The following is a 24239-nucleotide window of genomic DNA, read 5'->3' as shown; positions in this document are numbered from 1 at the left end:
AAAAGTCATCTGGGCGGGGAGGGGAAGGGAAGCATTCAACTTTACTTCATAATTTAAAAAGTCAATTGTCAGTACACATTTAAGTTTTTAAAACCTAAATGTTCCAAGTACAGAGAATAAGCTGTCCAGAAAGCACACACTTAAATTTTCTCCTCTTGGGAGTTTCATAAAGGGATTTTGAACCTTGATGGCGAGAATCCCAAAACGAGAGTAAAATGAATTCTTTTTATTGCAAACAAACGTCTAAATTAATTTCTCCACCCACTTTCTTTAGAAAGAAAAAGAAATCAGCAGGCTAAGGAGATACCCATTCAAGAACTGACATGATTAAAAATTAAGATATAAATGGGTGACTCACAATTTCATTAGCTTACAAAGATGGTGGAGTTAACTACTACAAGCACACTAGTTATACAGTATTTTGTGGGAGAAGGGCATACAGACATAGCTAACTTCATATAGATCCCATTAGACAACTGGATTTACAACAAGTTTTTTTAATAAGAAATGGGCAAAGCCAGCTTTCTTTTCAGAATCAAAATGCAGAACAAATGGAAAAATTATGGTATTTAACCTTCACAAGTTTGAGCCTCCACAAATAATGCAACCAAGTTTTACATTTTTAACAGCCCTTCTACATACACTCCATCTTCTCTATCTTAGTTCCAAATTTTATCTTCATTCCCAAATATGCCAATTGCATTGTTACTTAAAAAGAAAGAGCCTTCCCAGTTACTGTCAAAAACTACTATTTAGCTTACCCCTCCACTACTCAGCAAACTACAGAGAGGATGGAGTGTAATACGAGCAGTACAGAGTCTTATGCAATTCATGAGGACCACTTAGTCCTTACATGAATCTGGTTGCTAACATTTCTATTATATTGTGACAATAACTCCCGACTGTTATCTCTGAGAAATGGGGGGAGTAAATTCTTAATAAAAGACACCAGGTACAAAGCAACATTTTACTTTTGTTGTGATAAAAAAAAAAGTCACATTTTACAGATAAAATGTAGAACCCTGAAATACTGACACATTCTCTTATCGTGCACAATGCTGAGGTTCTCTTACGATTCACTTTAAAACTGCAATTAAAAATGTACAAAAAAGAAAAGAAAAAAAAAAAAATCAACCCACAAAGCTTCTAAAAAAGGAACCCGCAGGCACTTCCTCTTGTGGAATGTTTAAAAAGTTAGCCTACTAAAGAAAACAGTCGACTTCTTGTGAAGGTTTTGGAGAAATATGTATCAGTTCGTTTTATTTGGGTATTCAATAATATCCTTGGTGATAATGCTGACTCCATGGCTTCTGACCCCAGAATTGCTGTAAGAGAAAATTTTTTTTTTAAAGAAAAAACATCAATAAGCCACTCAAACTGCTTTTAGGAAATGACAATCTAATTCAGAGTAATTGCTGGAGACAAATTTATACCTGTCATACCTCTGATTTATCAAGCCAGATTTAGTTGGTATTAATATCCCATTATCAATACACATTACAAAAGGAAACACATTATGACTTGGTTAGTTTATACAATTAAAGCTAGCAGTAAAAAGAACCATATGTATTAAATACTATTTTATTTAAAATATTAAGTTACAGCAAACTCCAACCTATTTTGTCTTCAAAAGACATTATGGCTACAACTGCAACACAATTCACACCTTGCCCTGTAACACTTATAAACACTTCAATCCCTGGACAAGATCTTTTTTCAAGGTTGACTCTTACGAATTCAAGATACAATTAAATGTACAAAAAAGCACATAAGGAATTACTTACACCCTGCTGCCACTGGTTGTAGCCCTGAGATTGATTTTTGTAGCCACGATTGTTTCCTCGTCCTCTGAAGTTCTACAAAAAAGAAAAGAACCTTTAAAAAGAGCACAAGTTGTTAGGTTTGTATATGGGGCAGGGGGAGAAGAGGAGACACAGCCACAGAAATAGGTAAGATTGCCAGTCAGCCATTAACCTCTGAGCACTCTCTGCTGCGTTTGCTCTCAGGTGATTAACTTATTCGCTATGAGACATCACCTGACTTGTTGCTATAGTTAATGCACCTGAAAAATCAATATAAATGAAATTGACTCATTTTACCATCACTATGCATACATGCTGTGTTCCTAACTCTTTCTGAGGCTGCGCAACATATGCCTTTAACTTTCCAGACTAAACTATATAGAGAAACAGTGTATACAGGAATCTTAAATCATTACCTGGTTGTAGTTCCCTCTGTTAGGCATTCCACCTCTGTTGTAATTCCCTCTGTTTGAATAACCGCCTCGGCTGGGAAAAACAGGGCCACGAGGATATGGATAGCCAATTCCACCACTTCCGCCACCGCCACCACCTCTCTGTGGCATATTGCCCCTCCTATTATATCCACCACGGTTCCCAGGAGCTAAAACAAGAGACGTTTCATTTAACAGTGTGTTGTTACCTTCTTTACACACGACTTAGGGTTCTTCTGGACCATTCCTTTATTTTATGAAAAAAATGTTTAATTTAACCATTCAACATAACCTAGGTGTGTTTACCATCAAATCGCATGAAGTATTTTACTATGGTTACTAAGACAGCTAGGACATGAGGATCAAAAACTTCCTATGTTAAATTCAGCAGAAAAACATACAGACCCAAACGAGAAGATTACAGATTACCACTTGTTTCAACATTGAACCAAATAAATAATACTCAAAATTAACTTGCCTCCTCCTCTGAAATTTCCACCACGCATATTGAATCCACCGCGCCCTCTATGGCCACCACCTCTGTTAAACTGGTTCTTGCCACTCTTATTTTTATTGCTCTTCTTTGAGCCTGTGTTCTGTTTCTTTTCCGGTGGAAGAGCTTTTTTGCTTTCTTCCTTATATTGCTCCAAAAGTTTTTGGGCTTCCTCCTTCTGAAGTTCAACATACGTTATTTCATCAAAGCACTCAGCTACTTCTGGCAGAGTGAAGTTTCCTACAAAACATTAAATCGTTATTAACCTACAAATACACTACATACACATTCACAATCCTAGAGCCTACAACTCTCAAGCAGCTTAATTCCTGCAAAGCATACAATATCTATTCATGTTTTAATTACATTTTCTTAAACAAGTGAAGTACGCTCATTTACAGAGTTAACTCCTGAAACAGTATTACTGACACAAAATTTAAGTTCACAGATATAAATCACAGAAAGATATTTAACGTAACAGTAGAAATAAATTTCATGCCTTTCATTTTGAGGACTGCATGTTCCGGTAGGTCTTTTCCCTCTACTTCTGCTTTCTTCTGTGTTCTTTGCTTATAGTCTTCATCTTTTGGGCAAACTACAACAGCTTTTCGTTGGAAGCCTGCAAACAGGCACATTTTTCTCCTCTGGGCAGCAGCAGACACATTTGTCTTTAAAAAAAAAAAAAAAGTTTATAACCCCAAACATTAATTCTATAATTATCAGTTACTTTTTTCAATCTCAAAGCTGCAGCTCACCTGATCCAAAATGAAATTTCTCTTCTTACGGGCAGCAATCTCAATAAACTTTCCAAGACACTGTGGAGCTCTCTGCAACAGTGTGTTTAGTTTCCCAGTATCTGCCATTTGCTTCTTAAAACCTGCCACCTATTTTTAAAAGTTAAAGTTTCAAAATTTAAATATTGCCTTTTCTCATTGCTACAGAAAAGGATATTTTATACTGTAACAACACCCAGTGGCTTCAATTCATTTTTAGCTACTGGATAATCCGAGTCCAAAACCTTCTATAGAAAAGAGAAGGAAGCCTAAGCTAGCCATTGGAAGGCAGTTTACCTTACAGGTAAAGAGCCTGCTTAAATAACCAGTTTAACTGCCCGAACTCCTATCTCTAAGATACTAACACAAAATGAATAAAGACAAAACCGTTACCCCGCATACCTTCTAGTCTTAAAAATGCTGAAATCATGCCCAATCTACTTACCATCATTTTATCCATTATGGTGTTTGTTCCAAGAATGTTGTATTTACCAGGATTTTCTGCTGCATGTTTAGTAACCCAGGTAGTTTTTCCAGCTCCTGGCAAGCCAATCATCATAACCACCTACAATGGAAAGAATTCTTTAAATATTTTTTTTTAATGCACAAAAGCTCAGTTTACATATCTGAACTTTAACATGTATGGCAGTTAGTAAATTAAACAGAGCAACCATCCAACTCTTCTAAATGTCATTTTTGCCAAGCAAAAGCAACCTTCAAAATTCTTTTTTTAAAGTGACTTACTTCACAATCTTTCTTCTCTTCAGGCCCCTTTGGTCCTCTAACTCGATCCTCCAAGGGGACATTCTGGATAAAAGTATAGTCTTCAGGTATTGGAAAATATGGCTTTTCCTTCTGACCAAAATTAAACTCAACCGCACAGTTGTGGCACAGAACATGCGGGAAGAGTGGTCGTCCAGCAAGAACTTCCTTACTGATTTTGAAGGCAATGCCAAGATCTTGTCCATTCTTTGCATAGGAGAGTTCTACTTCATCACTTTCAAAGTTCTGTTAATTGGAGAAAAAAATTAATGGGTTTTAATCTACTTCTTATAATACTTCTTTTAAAAATAACTTCAAAATTCAAGTTAGGAGTGAAGCTTTATCCTGTAGAAAACATATTTAGGTTGTATGTTAAAGAGCTTTGGTAACATTTCGTTATATACAACTAGAACACCTATATCCACAAGCAGAAATTAATATTGCCCTAAAAGACTAGATTTTCGGATCAACTTCACATTAAGTAGTTTTCAGTCAAAATGAATTAGTATTGAAAACTGACAACAATATAATGTTAAAATACTCTTATCTACTAACTTGCTATTTATATGTAGAAATTTAGCTACGACTTACAACAAAACATGTAATCACATCATTTTCATCAAACTTCTCTCCATAATCTTCAGTCTCACAGCTGCATGTTTTTATTCCTTTTAGAGAATACCCATAAGAAAATTCTTCTTCACCTAAGAAAATAATTAACTTTCATGAAATCAGTTTCTCAAAAGTCCAATGACCCACGTACTTTTAACATCCCAGATGTAGGGTTTATACTAGATATAAAGTTAATGAGAGCTAGGTGGTTATATAACTAGCTGACAAATTGCATACCATGGATAATATTCTATTTCAACCATCAGTCATAAACCAAGTAACCACAAAGAAAGAAAAGCTAAAATTTAGCCAGTGTCCATGTTGTTATTATTCATCTCTAAAAACAGGCAAAAAGTTTAGAATGCCTTCTAGTCTAATTACTGAAATCAAACCCTGAACACTCATGAGTACATAGATACTCAAATGGAAACTTTACCAAGCAACATTCCACTTGTGGTTAGTGACCAGCCAATCCGAACTTCGTGTATGTCAATATCTTTTGTATATAAATGCCTTACTGGGATCTTCTCTGTAACCTGGAAGTCAAATCATAAATGATTAAACTGTAAACGAAGGAAAATAAACCACTGAACCAACGCTGGTTTATTTCATTCGGGCAATGGGCTAATTTTTCTCCAGCTACAAAGTACAGAAAGATACCAACTCTACTCTACCCCCTAACATTCGCAAGAACTTCAACAACTGATGTAAGGGCTTTTAACTTGAAACGGAAAATGGTTAAGTACTTGATTAATTCACGTTTAAAAGAAAACATTGAAATTACATATTCTCAATACTCAAAACCAACTAAAGTATTCACTTAACATGCTTTTTCTCTGGAACAGAAACAGAAGCCTAACCAAATTTATTTTCAAACCCATGGTGGGCCTTTCAAGTGCCTGATAAAAAATGAACACCCTAAATAAAAATTAGGCTGGCTCTATATGGCAACTTCTAATATAACAAACATCCTAAACTGTTACAAATCATAGATTCCAAGTCCCACAAAAACTTGAAAAATTACAAGTTCCAATGACATCTAAGTGTCAGGGAAAAACTCACAAAGGTTCTTAAGGAAAAAAAGACATCATCACAAAATTGCATTTACCTTCATCTCAAAACAGACTTTGCCTTTTGACACACCATAGGATGCCCTTCCTCCAGCCCAAAGAAAAGCAAAACTCTCCATAGTAAGGGAAGAAGCACTGAGGCGATCTCTTGATATTTTAAAATGTAGATCACAATTATCTGCAATTATATCAAATACCATATTATTTCTTTTGATATCCAATACAAATGTATCTGCTATGTAGACAAAACTTTATTAAATTTTCTCATATTTCTTAATGTTGCATACATTTTTACAGATCATGCTGTTGTTCGAATTTTCAGTTCAAGCCCCGCTCCCACCAAGTCAATTCTTGCCAAATTATGAACTAGAGCATACACTACCTGTGCAACTAACAAATATCGAGGTTTAGTATGTGTATTTTAAGTATATAAAATAATCAAGACAATGTGACATTAATACATACCTGCTCTGCTCTTTACCTTGATTTAGAGGCAAGCAGTAGAGGATAGCAGGAAATCAAAGTGAAGCATGCCAGACCAGGTAGAATTTACCAGTGCCACAATAAAACTGAAGGGAGGCCATGATCACGTATTTTAAAATACGAGTATGAGCTGTTGATCCTGCACTTTACAGGGGCTCTAGATCTTAAATTGTTTGCTAAAACTTGTTAAGGCAGTTTCAATCTGCAAAATACAAACCTGATCATCTAATGCTGTTACTACTACAGCATTTTAGGTTCCCTTTCCCCAGACTTGCCTGTTAATCAATAACAATGGGGGATTACACACTTTGGAATAATCCAAATCCAAAACGTCTTTAACCTAGCTACCTTTGGGTCACTGGCTCATTAGCATGCACCTTCTGAGTTCTCAGTCAAGGGAGCTGAAGTTGGAAAGCTACTGGTGATATGAAATTAAATCTACAGTTTGGAATTCTCCTTAAATTAGCTTTGTTCTTTTATTCCCGATCATCACTAACAGAATTTTCAATTCAACCAATTGTGTTTGAACCCAATAATGCACTTAAATTGATATCCCTAGGTGAGGAGCTAAAAGCCTTTTATAATAGTATTACCTTGCCAAATCATTGCTTCAGTATCTCACCAATATTTAAGCAACTGAATTTAACGTAAAACATTCAACTACTCTTCCATGGGCAAGTCTTTAAAAAAAAAAAAAAAAAAAACAAACACTCCACTATCTCAACTATGCGGTAAAGCGTATGCAATAAGAAATCAAGACTTATATTTACACTGCCTTACACATCTAAATGAAAACCATATGTATTCCAAAACATGAGACTCTAAGCTTCAACTCCTTAATCTACAGGACAAGTTGACACTTTACCTCTAAGCAATTATTTCTACCCTTTGTTCTATCACAGAAAGAATTGTACTTTCTGATCACTACACCAAACGATTTTTTTTTTTGTATTAGAAAAATTAGGAATCTGACAGCCAAGGCCCATTTAGAGGTTTGCAATACTTCCTCATACTCAATTGCAACCCAACTGGGTAAAGTAGCAGTATTTACAGCGCTGCCATTGATACCATTCGCTGCTGAAGAAAGCTAGTGGCCCAGTGATAGCCCACTGCTGCTGCCCCAGGTCTTTGGAAGAAATCAACTTAGCTTAAAGCAGCAGCTACTGAACTGGAATTGAGAACAAAAGAGCAGTTATTGAAAAAGTATTATTACAATCTTTTAGAATAGGGAATATAATGGCGTGCTAATGGAAAAGCCATTAATATTTAACTAAGCCCAAAGAGCTCACTTAACATAATCCCACAAAAAAATGACATTTATCGTAGAAGCCTAAATAGACAAGTTATAAGTAGTCTTACAAGTTTCCATTAGCTAGACAGTCAAATATTGGCATTAATTTCACATTCCTACAAATGAGAACTTTAAAGCCCTACCAAAAAACATCAAATTGTTAGCGCCTGTAAAATTATCAATACAACTACTGTACTAAATATTAAGTGACCAGAATCTGAATATAAGCCATCATCTTCCTACTTTTAAAACAGCTGTTTACACGTGTTAAGTTTTCTAATATTTTGTAACCAAAAACCACATTTGACAACTGGGGGAGGAACGGGGGAGAAACAGCTTCACTTACAAGTATCAAGACAAACAACTGTGTCGTCGAAGTGCTCATCTTCTTCTTCAACAGGTGGCTGAGGAGATTTGGCTCTGAAAGACAGAATTGTCTCCTGATACAGCTTTCCCCACCAAAGCACAAAGAACAGGTGACAAGTAACACTACGTTAACATCCTCTACCTGCTATACTTGTTCTCTTCAATGTACTCAAAATAGCCACGGCCATGATCTTCTCGAGGTCTTTTAACACCTCTCTTTTTATCTCCGCCTTTCTGTTCTGTTTTGCCGTCTCCTACAACACACGACACCCCTTTATAAGAGACCACGCCGCAACAAAACAAGCAAAAAAACCTATTCTGTTTTGACGCCCCAAAAAAGCTCGACTTTCCCCGTTCATTTTTTTAAGTGTTTTCTATCGACGACTCAAATGAGAATTCAAAGAAAAACCCGCTTGGAACTGGACTAGAATTAGTGACGCAGTCTAAGGACATTGCTAATTTCGCCAACCTACTCGAATATTCGAAAATGCTAATGAAAACTCAGCGCGGCCCAGGCCCGAAGCCCACGTGTATCCCAGAGAGAGTTCAGGAAGGGGGGAGGGGCCGAAGCGCCCCGCCCGCACTCCCCTCCCCCACCCGGGCCCGCGCTCCCCGCGGCCGCATTGTACTGCTCGCCGCTGGACCCACCCGGCCCCGCCCGCCGGAAGTGACGTCACGCCGAGCCCGGCGCGCCTTGCACAATACCGCGGCCCGGAGCCGCCACAGCGCGCCGCCGGGGCCCCGGGCCTCCCCTCCCCCCGAGACATGTGCCCGCACTGCGCGCACGCAGCACGGCGGCGCCACCGCGGCTCCTCCCCCTCCAGCGGCAGCTGCAGTCCCCCCCCCCCCCCACCCCGGCTCTCCAGCCACATAATGGAGGCGCTGCCGCCGCCGTCACACACCGAGCAGAGGCCTCACGTCTAATCCGGGATTCCCCCCCCACCCCCTCGCAGGGGCCCCCGCCCCCCCCCGGGGGCTCCCTCCCGCGGCGGGGCTCCCTCCTCCCCCAGCGGGGCTCCGGCAGGCCTGGGCACGGTCCCCACCCCGCGCGGGCCTCCCGCCGCGCGCAACCAACCACGCAGCACTCACCCGCCGCCGGAGCCCCGGGGCGACCGCCGCCTCCGCCGCCTTCCGCCTTCTTCTTACCTCCCGCCTGCTGCTGGCCCTGCCTCGCCCCGGGCGGCGCCACCGTCACCGCGAACAGCGACGTGGGGCCGCTGCTCTTCCCCGCGGCCTCCTTGGCGGCCCCGCGCTGCTGCTGGGGCTGTTGCTGCGGCGCCGCCGGCGGTTGAGGCTGCTGCTCCCCGTGCCCGTTCTCGTCGCCCGCGGCTTCCTCCTCGTCTCCGAGCTCATCCTCCCCTTCCTGGAAGCCCTGGTCGTCGCCGTTCTCGTCCTCCGAGGCGGCTTCCTCCTCCTCCATCGGGCCCGAGTCGGCCGCCCCCGCGGCGCCGTTCTCCTCCCCGAGCTCCATCTGGTCGCCATCCAGGGCGGCTATCCCTTCCTCCTCCTCCTCCTCTTCCTCCTCGTCGTCATCGCCGCCTGCCGCGGCCTCCTGCTCGAGGCCTGCTCCCGAGCGCCCGGCGGAATCCCCGCCCAGGTCTAGGCTGCCGTTCCCGGGCTCCATGGCGGGGCGGCCCCCGGCCTCCTCGTCGTCCAGCGCGGCCTGGAGACGCTCCATGAGCTCGGCCTTGAGGCCCTTGTCGGACAGGCGCCGCTTCTTGAGCTCCTCCTTCAGCTCCGACACCTTCAGCTTTTTCACATTAACAGGCGAGGAACTCATGGTGAGGCCCCGATTCACCGCTAGGCGCTGGCTCAAACTCGGCTCCGCTCACTCGGCCACTGGCGGCGGCTGAGGCTGCTCCTCGGCCCAGGCGGCGGCTGCGGCTGCGGCTGGAGCTGGGTTGCTGCTGCAGAGCGGATCCGCCTGGTGTCGAACGGCGCCAATTCCTTTCACCGAGTTCGCGAGGGAGACGCGGAGACTCGCCTGGCGCGAGCGAGCACGCAACGTCCTCTCGCAGGGGCGGCGCCGCGCACGTAATATAGCCGCCCCGCCCCTGCGCCGGCTGAGCGCCCGCGCTCGCCCCGCCCCTCCCACGCCTGTTCCCCCCGCTCCCACCCGAGCCGCGGGCCGGGAGCGCGGCGACGCGCACTGCGCTTGCAACTGGGGCCGAGCTAATGGAGGAGGAGGAGGAGGAAACTTCCTTCAGTTAAACCGACCCACTGCAACATTTATCGGCCTTTCCAGCTCTTTGGTGGCAGTACTCGTTTGCTATTTGCCTTCCAGCCCGGAGGCTGCTTCTACCCAAATGCTTTCGGTCCTCAACTTGGCATTTTCAACTCGAATCCGCCACCTTTTCTTCCATTTTAGATTTGTCTTATCTATTTCTCCAGCTATTTGTTTAGAACGCCCTAAAATTTTATTTCAATTTTGATTTGTACAACGCAAGTTGGCAATTACTCTACGCAGGGGATTTTCTTCCGTTTAATATTTGGTTTAATTTTCCTAAGTCCTGCCTTGCGAATTGAATTTTAAACTCGGGAAGGGCCTTCCTTTTGTCTCTCCCATGACCCCTGATGCAGGGTTTGGGAGATAAAAATGCTTGCTTTTGGAATATGCATACTGCAAAGCATATACTTTACAGGCCTTGTCGTGGCACTCCTAGCCAAAGAAGCCTTGTAAGCCTCAGAATTGCAATTCTGTGTTTTCTTTACCTACCAGAAAGACGGATCACCTTTAAGATTTATTCTGTCCAGTTTAGGATCTGGTCATCCAGTTATGAAGTCCCCGTAGTTAACAATGAGGATGAGACCCAGCCTGGTCACACACTTTGATTCTATTACTTTTCCTATAGGAATACTTCAGGCCAAATTATGCTGAAACCCTCATAAAAGCTCATGTGATAGAGGTGAACGTCTTAAACCCCAGAGAATCTGCACAGTGGTTTGCCAATGTTCCAGTCTAGTCTATCTCTGACTAAGGAGGTCAGCTATACCCACTGTTTGGTGGTTTAGCTGTCACAATAATGCTGCCCCAATTTTAATTAGAACTTTGGAAAAATAAGCATGTGAACTTTCTCCCATAGGCTAGTATGATTTAACTGATTAATAAATTTTATTTTTAAAGTTCTTTTCAACAGCTTTTAAAAATCATGTATTTTACCATGCAGTCATATATAAAGATGAAAGTTTAACATTTGTGAAATGATTTGAGTTGAAATTAATGAATTATGTATGGTACTAGTAATTCTCAGTTCAAGTTAATGAAGGTGGAAGGGATAGCACCCAAAATAGGAACTTCTGAATGGTGCCAAAAACTCATTTTAGCCCTTGGTTGTAATGTCCTTGGAGCTTATAAACAGGTGACAAACTGGAATTTGAGCTTTTCAAATTCTTTGCCCTTGTTCAAAATAGGAAGAGAACTACAGGGGGCTTAAATGTTCACAAGCTGGATAATTAGTCCCCTAATGAATCAGAGTTAAATATAGTTATTATGATGGTCATTTAAGTTTATGTGCCCTTAGATATGATTTACAATTTTAAGTATTAGTGATATGAAAACAATTTCTATTTAACTGGAAAAAGCCTATGAAAAATGTATATCTAAATACCGATTTATAACAATTGTTCTTAAATCAGTTGTAATAATAAACATGAAATATAACTTTAGATGGGCATGAGAAAATTCCATGGCTTTGCCTCCAAGACCTTTGTAACCTGGAGATCATCTTCAGTCTGCTCATTTTATGGCCCAGGAAGCTGAGGTCCTCCCCCCACCCCAGGGTTCTTTCATTACACTGGGCCTTCTTAGACAACATTTAACTGAGAAACAGTTTTTGTAAATACTCAAACAGCCATCATCTTAACTGTTTGGCCTTTTTACAAACAGGTGAAATCTACCATTTAACATTTTATTTTACCACTTGAAAGTACAAATAGTGACTTCATTTTAATAATTGTTTTTTCTTCTTATACTTTTAATGCTGTTATGATAGTCCTGTTCTACGGAGACCAGTAAAAGTACAGATCACTCTCTCTAAATTGCTGAGGAACCTATAAGGAACTTGAAATCCCCCCTTTTTGAAATCCTGGAGACTACCAAGAATACAGAGTGGAAAAGGGGGAAAATTAATTCTCAATATCAAAAAATGATTAGTGAATTACCCATGGGTAATAGACCTATGACAGGGCATTAGAGAGTTAGGGTGCTCAGAATATATAGCTCACATTTTGAGGTTGAAGCAAAGGCACATACCTGAATCTGTAGTTTGTCACAATAATTCACTCAGCAAATATTTTTTAGCACCTCTAAGACAAGCGCTAGGAATACAGCAGTGAACTATGTAATTATGCCTTCATTCTCGTAGAGTTAGCCAATAAATAAAATAGAGACGGTAACAAGTACTGCAGGGCAATGTAAAACAGGAGAGGGGCAGGGTGTGCTGCAGTCATGGGATATTTTCAGTTATAAATGGGGTGGTCAGGGAAGCCTAAGAAGTAAGGTAACATTTGAGGTGGAGGGAACAAAAAGTAGGCCTGAGGTGAAAGATAGGCAGGGAGATCGGGCAGGTTAGGGAGAGGAGGGGAGATACAGATTGCCAGCAGCCTTGCCAGTGTTTTTTTAAGGACTTTGGCTTTTGCCTCCAGTGAGAAGGAAGAAACTGAAGGGTTGTTAGTAGTGAAGTGACAGGAACTGACAAGAATGCTAAATTCAATGGGCTCAAGATGATATTCCATCGGTTCATTATTTTCCATTATTTTCCCACCAAGAGGGAATTCCCTGGCGGTCACAATCAATCCCAATTTAATAAAGGAAGCATGAAACACGCTGAGATACATTATCCCATCTTCTTACGAAAATATGAGAAGTCACGAGTACCTCCAAATTATTAAGTATTAAAAGTACACTTTCATATAGACTAACAGGAAAGCACAATCAGAAGGGAGGATGTTTCAAATTCTGGTTAAAAGTACAAGGTTAAAAATCAGACAGAACTGGGTTGCAGTCCCAGCTAGACCACATAGTGGCTGTGTGATCTTGCGCAATCTATTTATCTCTCTATACCTGAGGGTACTCATGTCTAAAATGATGCCTGCCTCATGAGGTTGTTGGGAAAATTCAGCGAGATAATGTAAACTCTGAGTACAGGGCTGGAAGCACAGTAAGAGCTCAGTATATATTAGTCTTCATTAGCTATGTCGAGCAATTTAATGAACTTAAGAAAATCTAGAGTTGGATTGTTAAATCTTATTTAGGAAATTATAACTATATATACTTTGTAAATTGTCAGTGAATTGTTCATGGTGAGATGTCAGTCTGGGAAAAAGTGAAATGAAGTCTGGATAGGAGAGTGCAGGCTTCACTGCTAGGCCTGGCACTGTCACTGTAACCAGCTGTGTGACCTTTGGCAAATTGCACCATCTCTGGATGTTCGTTTTCTCATCTATAAATGAAGCAGAGCAGACTAGAAGATTTGTAGAGCCTCTCCAGGGAAAACCTTCTATGAGTTTCCTCTTTGCTGACTCCAGACTGTCAATGGAGGAGCACTGTTGAACTTTGAAATATTGGCCATTCATATTCAGGTTTTTACTTGTTACATTCAAAACTTTGCATTAGAGTCTCTAAGCATTTTATAATTAAGTAGTAGACATGAAATTTGAACTAGTGTATTACAGTTTTTGAATTTTAAATGGTACAAAATTCTCCCATTTACTTTAGACTTGGATACCACAACAGGCTAAAAGGTTTAAAGTAAATGATTTCTCCAAAAGCAAACCAGAGTCCCAATGCCATGGCTTGCTGTGCTTCCCGTTACTGCCGCAGTGTCCACACCGGCCCTGCCACCACCACCTGCTCATCTGAAAAATGCTGCCGACGTGGAGTCTGCCTGCCCAGCATCTGCCCACACACGGTTTAGTTACCGGAGCCAACCTGCTATGACAGCTGTCCCCCACCGTGCCGCATTCCTCGGCCCTGTGTGCCCGCCTGCTTCGTGCTCAACTCATCCCAGCCTACCCTAGGCCTGGAGACCCTCAGCCTCACAACCTTCACTCGGCCCTGCTGTGAGCTCTGCATCCCAAGCTGCCGCTGACCGATGACTGCCTCGCTCAGTGCCTGGAGATAACACTGAAGCTATCTATTCAGCATTCACTTGCCTCAGTAGTTTATCAGACATTGAGGCAGACCAGATGGCCTAGATATGCCCAACCTACCTTTCATCTTAATGGAAAGAAAATCAAGAAATTTTAATGGTTATTTGGCTAACCATTTGGCTCATTTGGGCAGGTGAATGTCATCTATTATCAAAAGTATTGATATCTATAAGACCTCAGACTGTTTGTTTGTTTGTTTTTTCTGTCTGCACAGCTTGTGGGATTTTAGTTTCCCAACCAGGGATAGAACCCAGGCCCTCAGCAGTGAGAGGGTAAAGTCATAACCACTGGACCTCCAGGGAATTCCCCAGACCGTATTTTGTTGGTCATGTTGCTTCCTAGATCCCATTCCTTATATTGAGTATTTTCATAGAGGAAAAATAATTTCTTGATGGGTTTTCCAATAAACTTTATTTCTGTGGCAATAAATAAAGTAAATGGTTACTGTTTGAATCATCTCATCTTTGATGTTATGAATCTCTGTCTTCACATAAATTATATAGCTTCTGTAGAATAAGATGTGCCCATTAGAAAGCTGCAGAAAAACTAGAATAATGTAGTTAATAGTAAGATATCAGGGCTTTTCTGATAACTAAAATATTTACCAGGTTAAGACTAATTAACACTTACCAAAACTTATACCGAGGCAGGTTGAGCGATGAGGAGTTTATAGAAAGTGCCCACTGTCACACGCTACTGGTGACTGGCCAGTATCACAGTACCTAATAAGAAAAGGTGAAGAAAATATTTAGACCATTCTGAGCCTAACAGCCAAGAATGAGATGAAAGACTAAAGGGATTATTATCTCATAAACTCTCACCTTCTACTTTCGACATAATTATCTGTCTCGAAGTTAGTCTAAGTTCCTTGAGGGCAAGGAGAGGAACTTGACTTTTCCAGCACCTGCGCCGTGTCTTCCATCAACACCAAGAGGGAATTCCCTGGCGGTCCGGTAGTTAGGACTCCATGCTCTCACTGCCAAGGGCCCGGGTTCAATCCCTGGTCAGGGAACTAAGATCCCACAAGCCTGCAAGCTGTGCAGTGCAGCCAAAAAACAAACAATCCCAAAACATTCACCGAGAGCCTGGCACTGCACTGGGGAACAAGATGGGGGCTCCGAAATGAAAATATCCTCTAAAAATGTGTGAACTATACTGCAACCCTGACTTGAACTGAAGGATTTTTGATTGTAAGAGTGAGTTATCAAAAAATCAAGCAGAGGCTGTAATAATAAAGTTTATTCAGCAGAGTCTTCTTGGCATAACACCAGCAAAATAACTAAATAAACAACAAGTAAATTTCTTTGCAAGCTCGGCTTTCCACTTGGCTATTATTATTGTGGACACCATCAGTGAACACCACCAAGGTTCGTCAGTGATCCTAAACTAAACTCTTAGAACTACTGAACAGATTTTTTATGGCCCATAGATTTAATTACATGTCCAAGTCCTCCCCTCTACATTTATAGTGTACTGTACAATTGCTTCCATCTAGTGAAGCAGGATTGTGTTAAAAACGGATTTCATACTCATGTTTAGAGGAGCCAGGCCCAAGGCTGTGTAGTCTATTTCTCTATTTTAATGCTCCATCTTTCCTTATCCATTTCCTTGTTAGATAGTAACAACACAAAGGTAGGGACTTCATATTCTCCATAACTCCAGCGATATTGCCAAGCACCAGATGCTCAACAAATATTTTTTTACTTTATTTAGAAGGTGATATGAGACTATTAAGAAAGTCTTCCAACTCCAGATATAAGTACCATGCAAAAGTATCATCCAGAATCCATCAGTTGACTATGATCTGGAAAAGCACATAGAGATGACACATAGGAGATTATTTACCAGCGTTAACCAATACAGTTGCCACAGGTAGCTATTTAAATTAAAATTAGTTAAAATTAAATAAAATTAAAAATTCAACCACATTCCAAATGTTTCATAGCCATTGGTCTCATACTGGACAATGCAGAATAGAATGTTTCCATCATCACAGAAAGTTCTCTTGGACACTGCTGTTATAGACTGCTTTGAAAGTACAACTTACACCAAGGGACCAGCCCTGGTCTCTATGTGGCTCAACAGCCAGACTATATGGAAAGGAGCTTGCAGTTTGGACATAAATACAAGCTATAACCAGGATGCTATGGGACACTGGTACAGCTACATGGGGATCCAGCCATGTTGACCATTCACTGAGCCACTGTCTATAGGGTTCCCATGGTATAGGTCTGTACACATGCTTGCCCACCCACAAACATTCACACATGCGAAAACAAAACAAAACCTCACATACGCCTTCAAGAAGTCAGTTGTATGACATTTGCAAGTAAGCAGTAATTAGCTAAGATTATCTTATATCATATTCATTATTCTATATACAAAGCTGCCTATCATTTGCAGACCTCTGCCAGATGATAATTAAATAAGTCTTCCATTAAAAGCTGTCAAGATGGGACTTCCCTGGTGGTCCAGTGGTAAAGAATCCTCCTTACAATGCAGGGGGCACAGGTTTGATCCCTGGTCAGGGAAATATGATCCCATATGCCGCAGAGCAACTAAGCCCAGGCGCCACAACTACTGAGCTTGCGCACCTCAGCTAAAGAGCCCGAGTGCTGCAGACTACAGAGCCCATGCGCTCTGGAAGCTATGCACCACAACTACAGAGCCCATGAACCCTGGATCCTGAGTGCCACAACTAGAGAAGAGCCCGTGGGCCTCAACGAAGATCCCACGTGCTGCAACTAAGACCCTATGCAGCCAAAAATAAATAAAATAAATAAATAAATGATAAATAAATCTTTTTTTTTAAAAAGCTGTCAAAATAAGTCCTGGGTATGTAATATATAGCATGGTTACTATAGTTAATAATACTGTATTATATATTTGAAAGTTGCTAAGAGAGTAGATCTTAAAAGTTCTCATGACAAGAAAAACGTTTTTTTTTAACTATGCATGGTGATGGATGTTAGCTAGACCTATTGTGGTGATAATTTTGCATACAAATATCAAATATATAAACTAATATCAAATCATTATCATTATGCTGTACATCTGAAACTAAGATAATGTTATATGTCAGTTATATCTCAATTTTTTAAAAAGCTGTCAGGTGTTTAGGGGAAAAAAATCAAACTAAAAGCACCTTCTGCACTGTCTTAATTGCCTAGATACTATGTGTATACTCTGTGTCTGTATAACCTTTCCTTCTTTTCACTGCTTTCACTTTGGTCCACCCAAGCACATTTTATTTTTTTAAATTTATTTAATGCATTTATTTATTTCTGGCTGCACTGGGTCTTTGTTGCTGTGCATGGGCTTCCTCTAGTTGTGGCGAGCAGGGGCTACTCTTTGTTGCAGTGCACGGGCTTCTCATTGCAACGCCTTCTCTTGCTGCAGAACATGGGCTATAGGCGCTCAAGCTTCAGGAGTTGTGGCACATGGGCTCAGTAGTTGTGTCTCACGGGCTCAGTAGTTGTAGTGCACAGGCATAGTTGCTCCGCAGGATGTGGGATCTTCCTGGACTAGGGCTCGAACCTGTGGCCCTTGCATTGGCAGGCAGATTCTTAACTACTGTGCCACCAGGGAAGCCCCCAAGCACACTTTAGTTGGGCTATCTTTTAAGTCTGCTGTATTTTGTCCTGATTCATTTATTTGTGATAGCAACTGCCAGTTATTGAGTGCCTGCTATGTACCAGCCACTGTGCTAGGCATTTTATACAAAATATCTCTAATCCTCATAATAATCTCATAAAGTGGGAATTATTAGTCTCAATTTATAGATATGGAAACTGAGAAACAGAGGGATTAAGGAACTTGTCAAGTTTAGTAAGTGGTAAAGCTGAGATATCAATTCAGGGCTGCCTGACTTCCATGCCCAGACTCTTTCCTACACCAGTGGTAGAGTTTCAAAGTCAGAACTGACATGTTCTAATTCCAGCAAGATTTCATAGTGTATAGTATAGGAGAAAGAGACAGCCAACCATTATATTACAAGAGTAGTATATTATGAGAGTGCTACAATAGTGGTGTGTATTCAGTTTGGGAAATGTGTTAGGGGGTTTCTTGTGGGAAAAGGCACTTGAAAAGGTTGACTCTTCAAAATTGAGGAGGTTGAGAGAGAAGGAAGGACATTCCAGGCAGTAGGAACAGCCTCTGCAAATGCACAGAGGTGAGAATCATTGCTATAGCTAGAATTCAGTATGGCTGGAGTATAAAGTTTGGGGGAAGCGGGCATGAGCAAGGGTAGGGGTAAAGGTAGGGAAGGGTTATAGGGAACAAAGAGGCAGATTGAAAAGAACCCAGCCAAGCTAGAAGTTGTAGCTTCATCCACTGATAAAGAGGTGGGGAATGAGGGCACTAAAAAATTTTAATATGAGAAGTGGCATGATCGGGTCCAAATTTTAGAAAGATCATGTAAGGCAGAAGAGTATGGAAAACTCACATGCCTACAGGTTCTAGGCAGGATATATAAATGAATGAAGAGATCCAGGTGTAAGAAAAACTGCAGTCATGATGAGACACGTAAGTGTCACTTGGTCTCAGGTCAGGGGCACCTTGAGAGTGATGAAGATTTCAGAGAACTAGAGCGAAGGACCCTATTTAAAGGGTCCCTTTGACTCTATGACCATGTGGGAACAGGACTCAGGATTGCCAGGTTTCCCATTTTTAAAGGACATGGGAAATCTTCATTTTTCTATGACATCCCCTGAATTTTGGAGCTGGCCAACACTATGCAGGCCAAAAAAACTACGTCTTCATCCATCTGTTTGTAAGCCCTGGCTAGAGAGTCTTGAAGCGAGCGTGGGCGAGAAGACCAGGTAGGAGGTTATTTCAAGTGAGAAGGGATGAAGGTCGCTCTGACAAGGTCAAATGGGTTTGTATAGTCTTGAGAAGGGTAAAGGATCTGTGAAGAAAGATCACTTAAGATTCTGAGGGTTTTTTTAAATGACAGTGATGTTTTTTTGGACTCTGACGTGACCATGCAGTCTTGGTAAATATTGGGTTAATTTTCTAAACAGTGCTGACATGAGAATGGAGATGGAATATTTTGTGGGAGGGGGCACAGTCTTTACTAAGGGGGAGAAGTTGTGCAATGCCTAGCTTTGGGGGCTTTTGGGACAAGTATACATAAAGCATTCAACCTCTAACCCGTTCCTTTCATCCCACTCACCCCAAAAATGGTCACAAACAGATTAAGAGACACATGAATTAAGTCATAGAACCAAAGAAAACCTTAGTAACATGTCAGGCCTGGAAACTTGTTCCAATTCCCTCTACTTATTTATACCACTGAAACAGGGTTAAACTGAATATCCAGGAGAGTTCTGAAGAGTACAGGATCACAACAGGAAATTTGTAATCCAAGGGGAGGTGATGTGTGGGAGGAAAGCCGGCAGCCTTGATAGGTAGAGCTTAACTGTCAAGAGGTGGCCCAGTTACAGGACCACGTGGACAGACAGAGACAGAGACAGAAAATGTATGTATGAGAGTCTTTACAACTTTTTGTTTCTTAGCAAAAAGTAATAATGCTATATTTCCTACGGGTCATCTCCCTGAGTCACTGCCTTAGCTCCATCATCGCATCATTTCTTAATTACTTATCATATATTACACATATAAATATTATATCATTATCTCATCCTCACAGTGATAATGAGATTGTATAAGGCTAGGACTTGCTTATTCTAATCTGTTTAAGATTCAGTATAGGTGTCACCTCCTCCAAGAAGACCTTCCTGATTGCCAGCACCAACCCCCCTCACCTTTTACTGTATTAGGTATGCCTCCCTGAAGCTTCTAAAATCTCCAGTGCTATTCTTGCCCCATGGTTTTATGATGATCTGTTTCTGTGTCTGTCTCCTACTGACTGACCGTCTCAAGGGGACACTGCTGTATGTCTAGTTCATTTTATGTTCTTAGATTAGCCTGAGAGGTAAGCATTCAGGACACGTGACATGTGGAATAAATGAGCCTTTGTAGATATGCATAGCTCAGCAAATGGCTATATCCCTCACAAGCCAGGTACCTTAGGCAAAGTTGCTTCCTTCCTTCAACTTCAGTCTCTTAACCTATAAAATGATAATGTCCTTACAGATGGCCAGTAGACACATGAAAAGATGCCCAACATCACTAATCATTAGAGAAATGCAAATCAAAACCACAGTGAGGTATCACCTCACACCAGTCAGAATGGCCATCATTAAAAAGTCTACAAATAACAAATGCTCGAGAGGGTGTGGAGAAAAGGGAACGCTTCTACACTGTTGCTGGGAATATAAATTGGTACAGCCACCATGGAAAACAGTATGGAAGTTCCTCAGAAAACTAAAAATAGAATTACCATATGATCCAACAATCCCACTCCTGGAAGTATACCTAGACAAAACTATAATTCAAAAAGATACATGCACCCCTATGTTCATAGCAGCACTATTCACAATAGTCAAAACATGGAAACAACCTAAATGTCCATCGATGGAGGAATGGATAAAGAAGATGTGGTACATTTATATTACACAATGGAATACTACTCAGCCATAAAAAGAATGAAATAATGCCATTTGCAGCAACATGGATGGAACTAGAGACTATCATACTAAGTGAAGTAAGTCAGAAAGAGAAAGACAAATACCATATGATATCACTTATATGTGGAATCTAAAATATGGCACAAATGAACCTATCTACAAAACAGAAACAGACTCACAGACATAGAGAACAGACTTGTGATTGCCAAGGGTTGGTGGGGGAGGGAGGGAGTGGACTGGGAGTTTGGGGTTGGTAGATGCAAACTACTACATTTAGAATGGATAAACAACAAGGTCCTACTGTATAGCACAGGGAACTATATTCAATATCCTGTGATAAATCATAATGGAAAAGAATATAAAAAAGAATATATGTATGTGTATAACTGAGTCACTTTGCTGTATAGCAGAAATTAACACATTGTAAATCAACTATACTACAATTAAAAATAAAATAAAATGATAATGTTCTATCTACCCCTGAGAGGTGAAAGTCACGTACATGAAAATACTAAACTATAAAATGTCAATGTATGGTATACATGTAATTATTACTTACTTATGATACATAGACTTTTGGGGAAAAAAGAAGGGGGAAGTTTTTATCTACCTATCTCAATCTGAAATTGAGTGGTAATAACATAGTGTTTCTTGAGTCTTTACGATTTAAGTTTGATAGCTCTGGGAATAAGATCATGGTATTGGCTGGGTTAATAAGCTACCCCTCTTCTGATTGGGTGTTGAGACCACGCTCAGTTCATCTTTCTCCTGGAGTAAAGTCATATTTAAACAAATAGTCCAGAGAGATTCTTGACTCTTGAATGCTTATCTGTGCACAAAGTTCACAAGCACCATTCTTGCTAAAGGAGAAAGATAACCAGGTGCCTTATTCACCTTACTTCTGCGGAAGCATTGTTATTATTGTAAAAAATTAAAATATTAAAACTGATAAGGCACTAAAAAAAAGAGTGCAGTGCTTTCAAATGTGAACACAAAGTCACCGACTGCCCATCCAGTGGTGACGAATTAGCTTGCCATCCACCTGGGATGGATATTGAGGCACTGTCGGCTAAGAGCAGCAGAATCTAGCGGTGCAGAACGGAGTTTCACCTCAGAGGTGCTTACCTTATTCATGTTTTCCCCTCCAGAAACTGAAATTCTGAACCTGGCCTTTATTACATAAATAGCAGAGCAGGCCAGCAGTCCTACAACCGATGAGTTTGAAGCAAATTCACTCTCAAATTACGATGGATAATTTTGCCTAGGCAAGCTAATTAAGCACTTTGTAAACAGAATCTTAATTTACATTTGTCCAGGAGGAACTGAGGGAATTGACACAAATCCCCAAGTTGAGAGATGGCGGCCAGTTATGTTTTAGGCTCACACTTTGTGGGTATCTGAAAAGTGATATGATTTTTTCCCAACCTAGGGGAGGTTTGTTGGGGTGCAAAATGAAACTAATTTCTAGTTTTATCTTTCATCAGACCTTGAGTCAGGTTATATCGTTTACTTAAATGTGAATTCCCAGAACAGGAACTTTCAAACACAAGTACAGAAAGATTCTACAATGTAAAAACTAGTAGTTTTCTATCACAGGTGTTCAAAGTTAGCAGCACTTGCCATCAGCATGATAATACAGAGCTGCAGGGAGTGAATCATTCATTTACAATTCACAAGGATGGTGAATCTTTTTAAGGCTCGGCTTAAAGCACTTGAGCGGCTTACCGCTGCCCTGGAGATAGAGCGGAGAACCCTCCCGGGCCCTACAGGAGGTGGCTCTTGCTGCCTCTGCAGTCTTACCTTGGGTTTCTCCGTACTTCATGAGCCCGGCGGGACCCATCTGTTCCCAGGGCCAGCCTCGGTGTCCTTCCCTGTGCTGGGAAAACTCTTGGTCTGGCTAACCCCACTCAAGTTTCAGGTCTCAACGTAATCCTGATGCCCTGGCCAAGTTCTATCCTCCAGGCTGAGCTTTATCCCCCATGGCGGTCACACCTCCCTTGTCCTAACGCTTGTTTGTAATACAGACCTACCTCAAAGGAGCGCTGCCAATGCAAAAGGTCCGCTGAGTGGGGAGCGATGTTAGCCCCCCACCTGTTGGTACTGTCCTGCTAGTCTCCTTCCCTCGATTGTATCTGCGGGAGTGCAGAACACATCTGTCCTGTTCATTCTGTAACACAGACCTCCCACAAGGAGGAGAATCGGGCTGAATTATAGGTGCTCAATAAATATTTTTTGAATGAAGGAATACATAAAAATCTGTTGAATGGGGGGATGGGGAGTTATCGTTTAACGGGTACAGGGTTTACGTTTGAGATGAAAAACTTCTGGAGATGGATGGGGGTGATGGTTGTACAACATTGTGAATTGTGTTTAATGTCACTGAACACCTAAAAACGGTCAACTGGTAAATTTTATGTTGTGCATATTCAACCACAATAAAACATTTTGTTGAATGAATGCATCAGTAAAGTATTTTGAAGCAGGTCCTATCCATCTCTAATATTTCAATTCGATAAATATTCATAGAGTGCCTGCTACAGGTAACATAAATGTGCACTCTTGGACTTATTTAATAGTTTGTGAAATACACTCAAAATTCAAACCAGCCACCCCTTGTATGTAAAACATGCTTTCACTAGATAGACTGGTCATATTTATCTTTGTATTCCAAGCAGCTAGCAGCACTTAATATGTGCTCAATTAATGTCTCCTAATTCAAAAATAGGACATTGACAGTAACATAGTGTTGGTTTAGGGTTTTCCCTGGGACCAAATGCTTCCACCAACAGAATCTCATATTATCATAGAGGCTCCTTCACTCTTACCTTTTCTTCTCTTTTCGCTTTCCTTCACAGCCTTCATGTTAACAGCCATCCCTTCCTGAATTTTGTTGCCGGAATCAACACAGCTTTCGCAGTTTCTTTATCCTTGTTTTACCAACTATTTTCAACTGTTCATCTCTAGCTCTCATTCCCACATGTCCAAACAAATTTTACTATTTTATACCTTCAACGAAGTCCAAGTCCTGGGAAAGAGTTACACTTGACTCTGGGGTAGAAGACACATTACTGGGATAAGGACAGCTTACCAGAAGGTAGATTGGGCTCTGTACCCTAGAATCCTGAGAACCCCCTACCCATTAAAAAATCTTTTGAGCATCCTTGAGAGTTAATATTACATATTTCACTTCAAAAAGGAATCACACATTGTTTGTACATAATCTGAAGTTTGCATGATGGTCATGTTTTCTGGTTTCCTCCATAGTTTTCCACTGAATAAATGTCAGTCTTTTTATAATGTAAGGAAGTAGATGAGAAGATACTGTATAATGAAAGGAAACATTATAAAGAAAAGGGAACATCGAAAGTATGAGGTTAATCAGAGTAATAAATAATAATCTGGTTTTCAAGGTCTAACGTCAGTGTTACCACCAGGAGCAAAGTCTTGCATAGACCCTGGCTTTCGATAACAAACAA

At 41.0% G+C, this 24239-nt stretch overlaps 1 protein-coding gene across 2 annotated transcripts; it reads right to left on the bottom strand.

Annotated features, from left to right (window-relative positions):
* Positions 1-477: 477 nt before the first annotated feature.
* Positions 478-10106, bottom strand: HNRNPU (heterogeneous nuclear ribonucleoprotein U). 2 transcript variants are annotated; one of them, XM_079941016.1, is made up of 14 exons: positions 9173-10106; positions 8226-8337; positions 8064-8137; positions 5982-6121; positions 5310-5409; positions 4853-4965; positions 4244-4507; positions 3945-4064; positions 3482-3610; positions 3226-3394; positions 2712-2966; positions 2219-2403; positions 1785-1856; positions 478-1325 (listed from the first exon to the last, which is right to left on the bottom strand). In XM_079941016.1, exons 1-14 carry the CDS (start codon positions 9861-9863, stop codon positions 1272-1274), a joined length of 2478 nt encoding a protein of 825 aa, XP_079797142.1. In that variant the 5' UTR covers positions 9864-10106; the 3' UTR covers positions 478-1271. The 2 variants fall into 2 exon arrangements, with proteins under 2 accessions (XP_079797142.1, XP_079797143.1); XM_079941017.1 differs by having other exon boundaries at positions 9230-10105.
* Between the last annotated feature and the right edge of the window lie 14133 nt (positions 10107-24239).

This window comes from Stenella coeruleoalba (assembly GCF_951394435.1).
Source record: "Stenella coeruleoalba genome assembly, chromosome: 1".
In the NCBI taxonomy this organism is placed as follows: Eukaryota; Metazoa; Chordata; class Mammalia; order Artiodactyla; family Delphinidae; genus Stenella; species Stenella coeruleoalba.
This window is presented reverse-complemented; position numbering and strand designations above follow the sequence as displayed.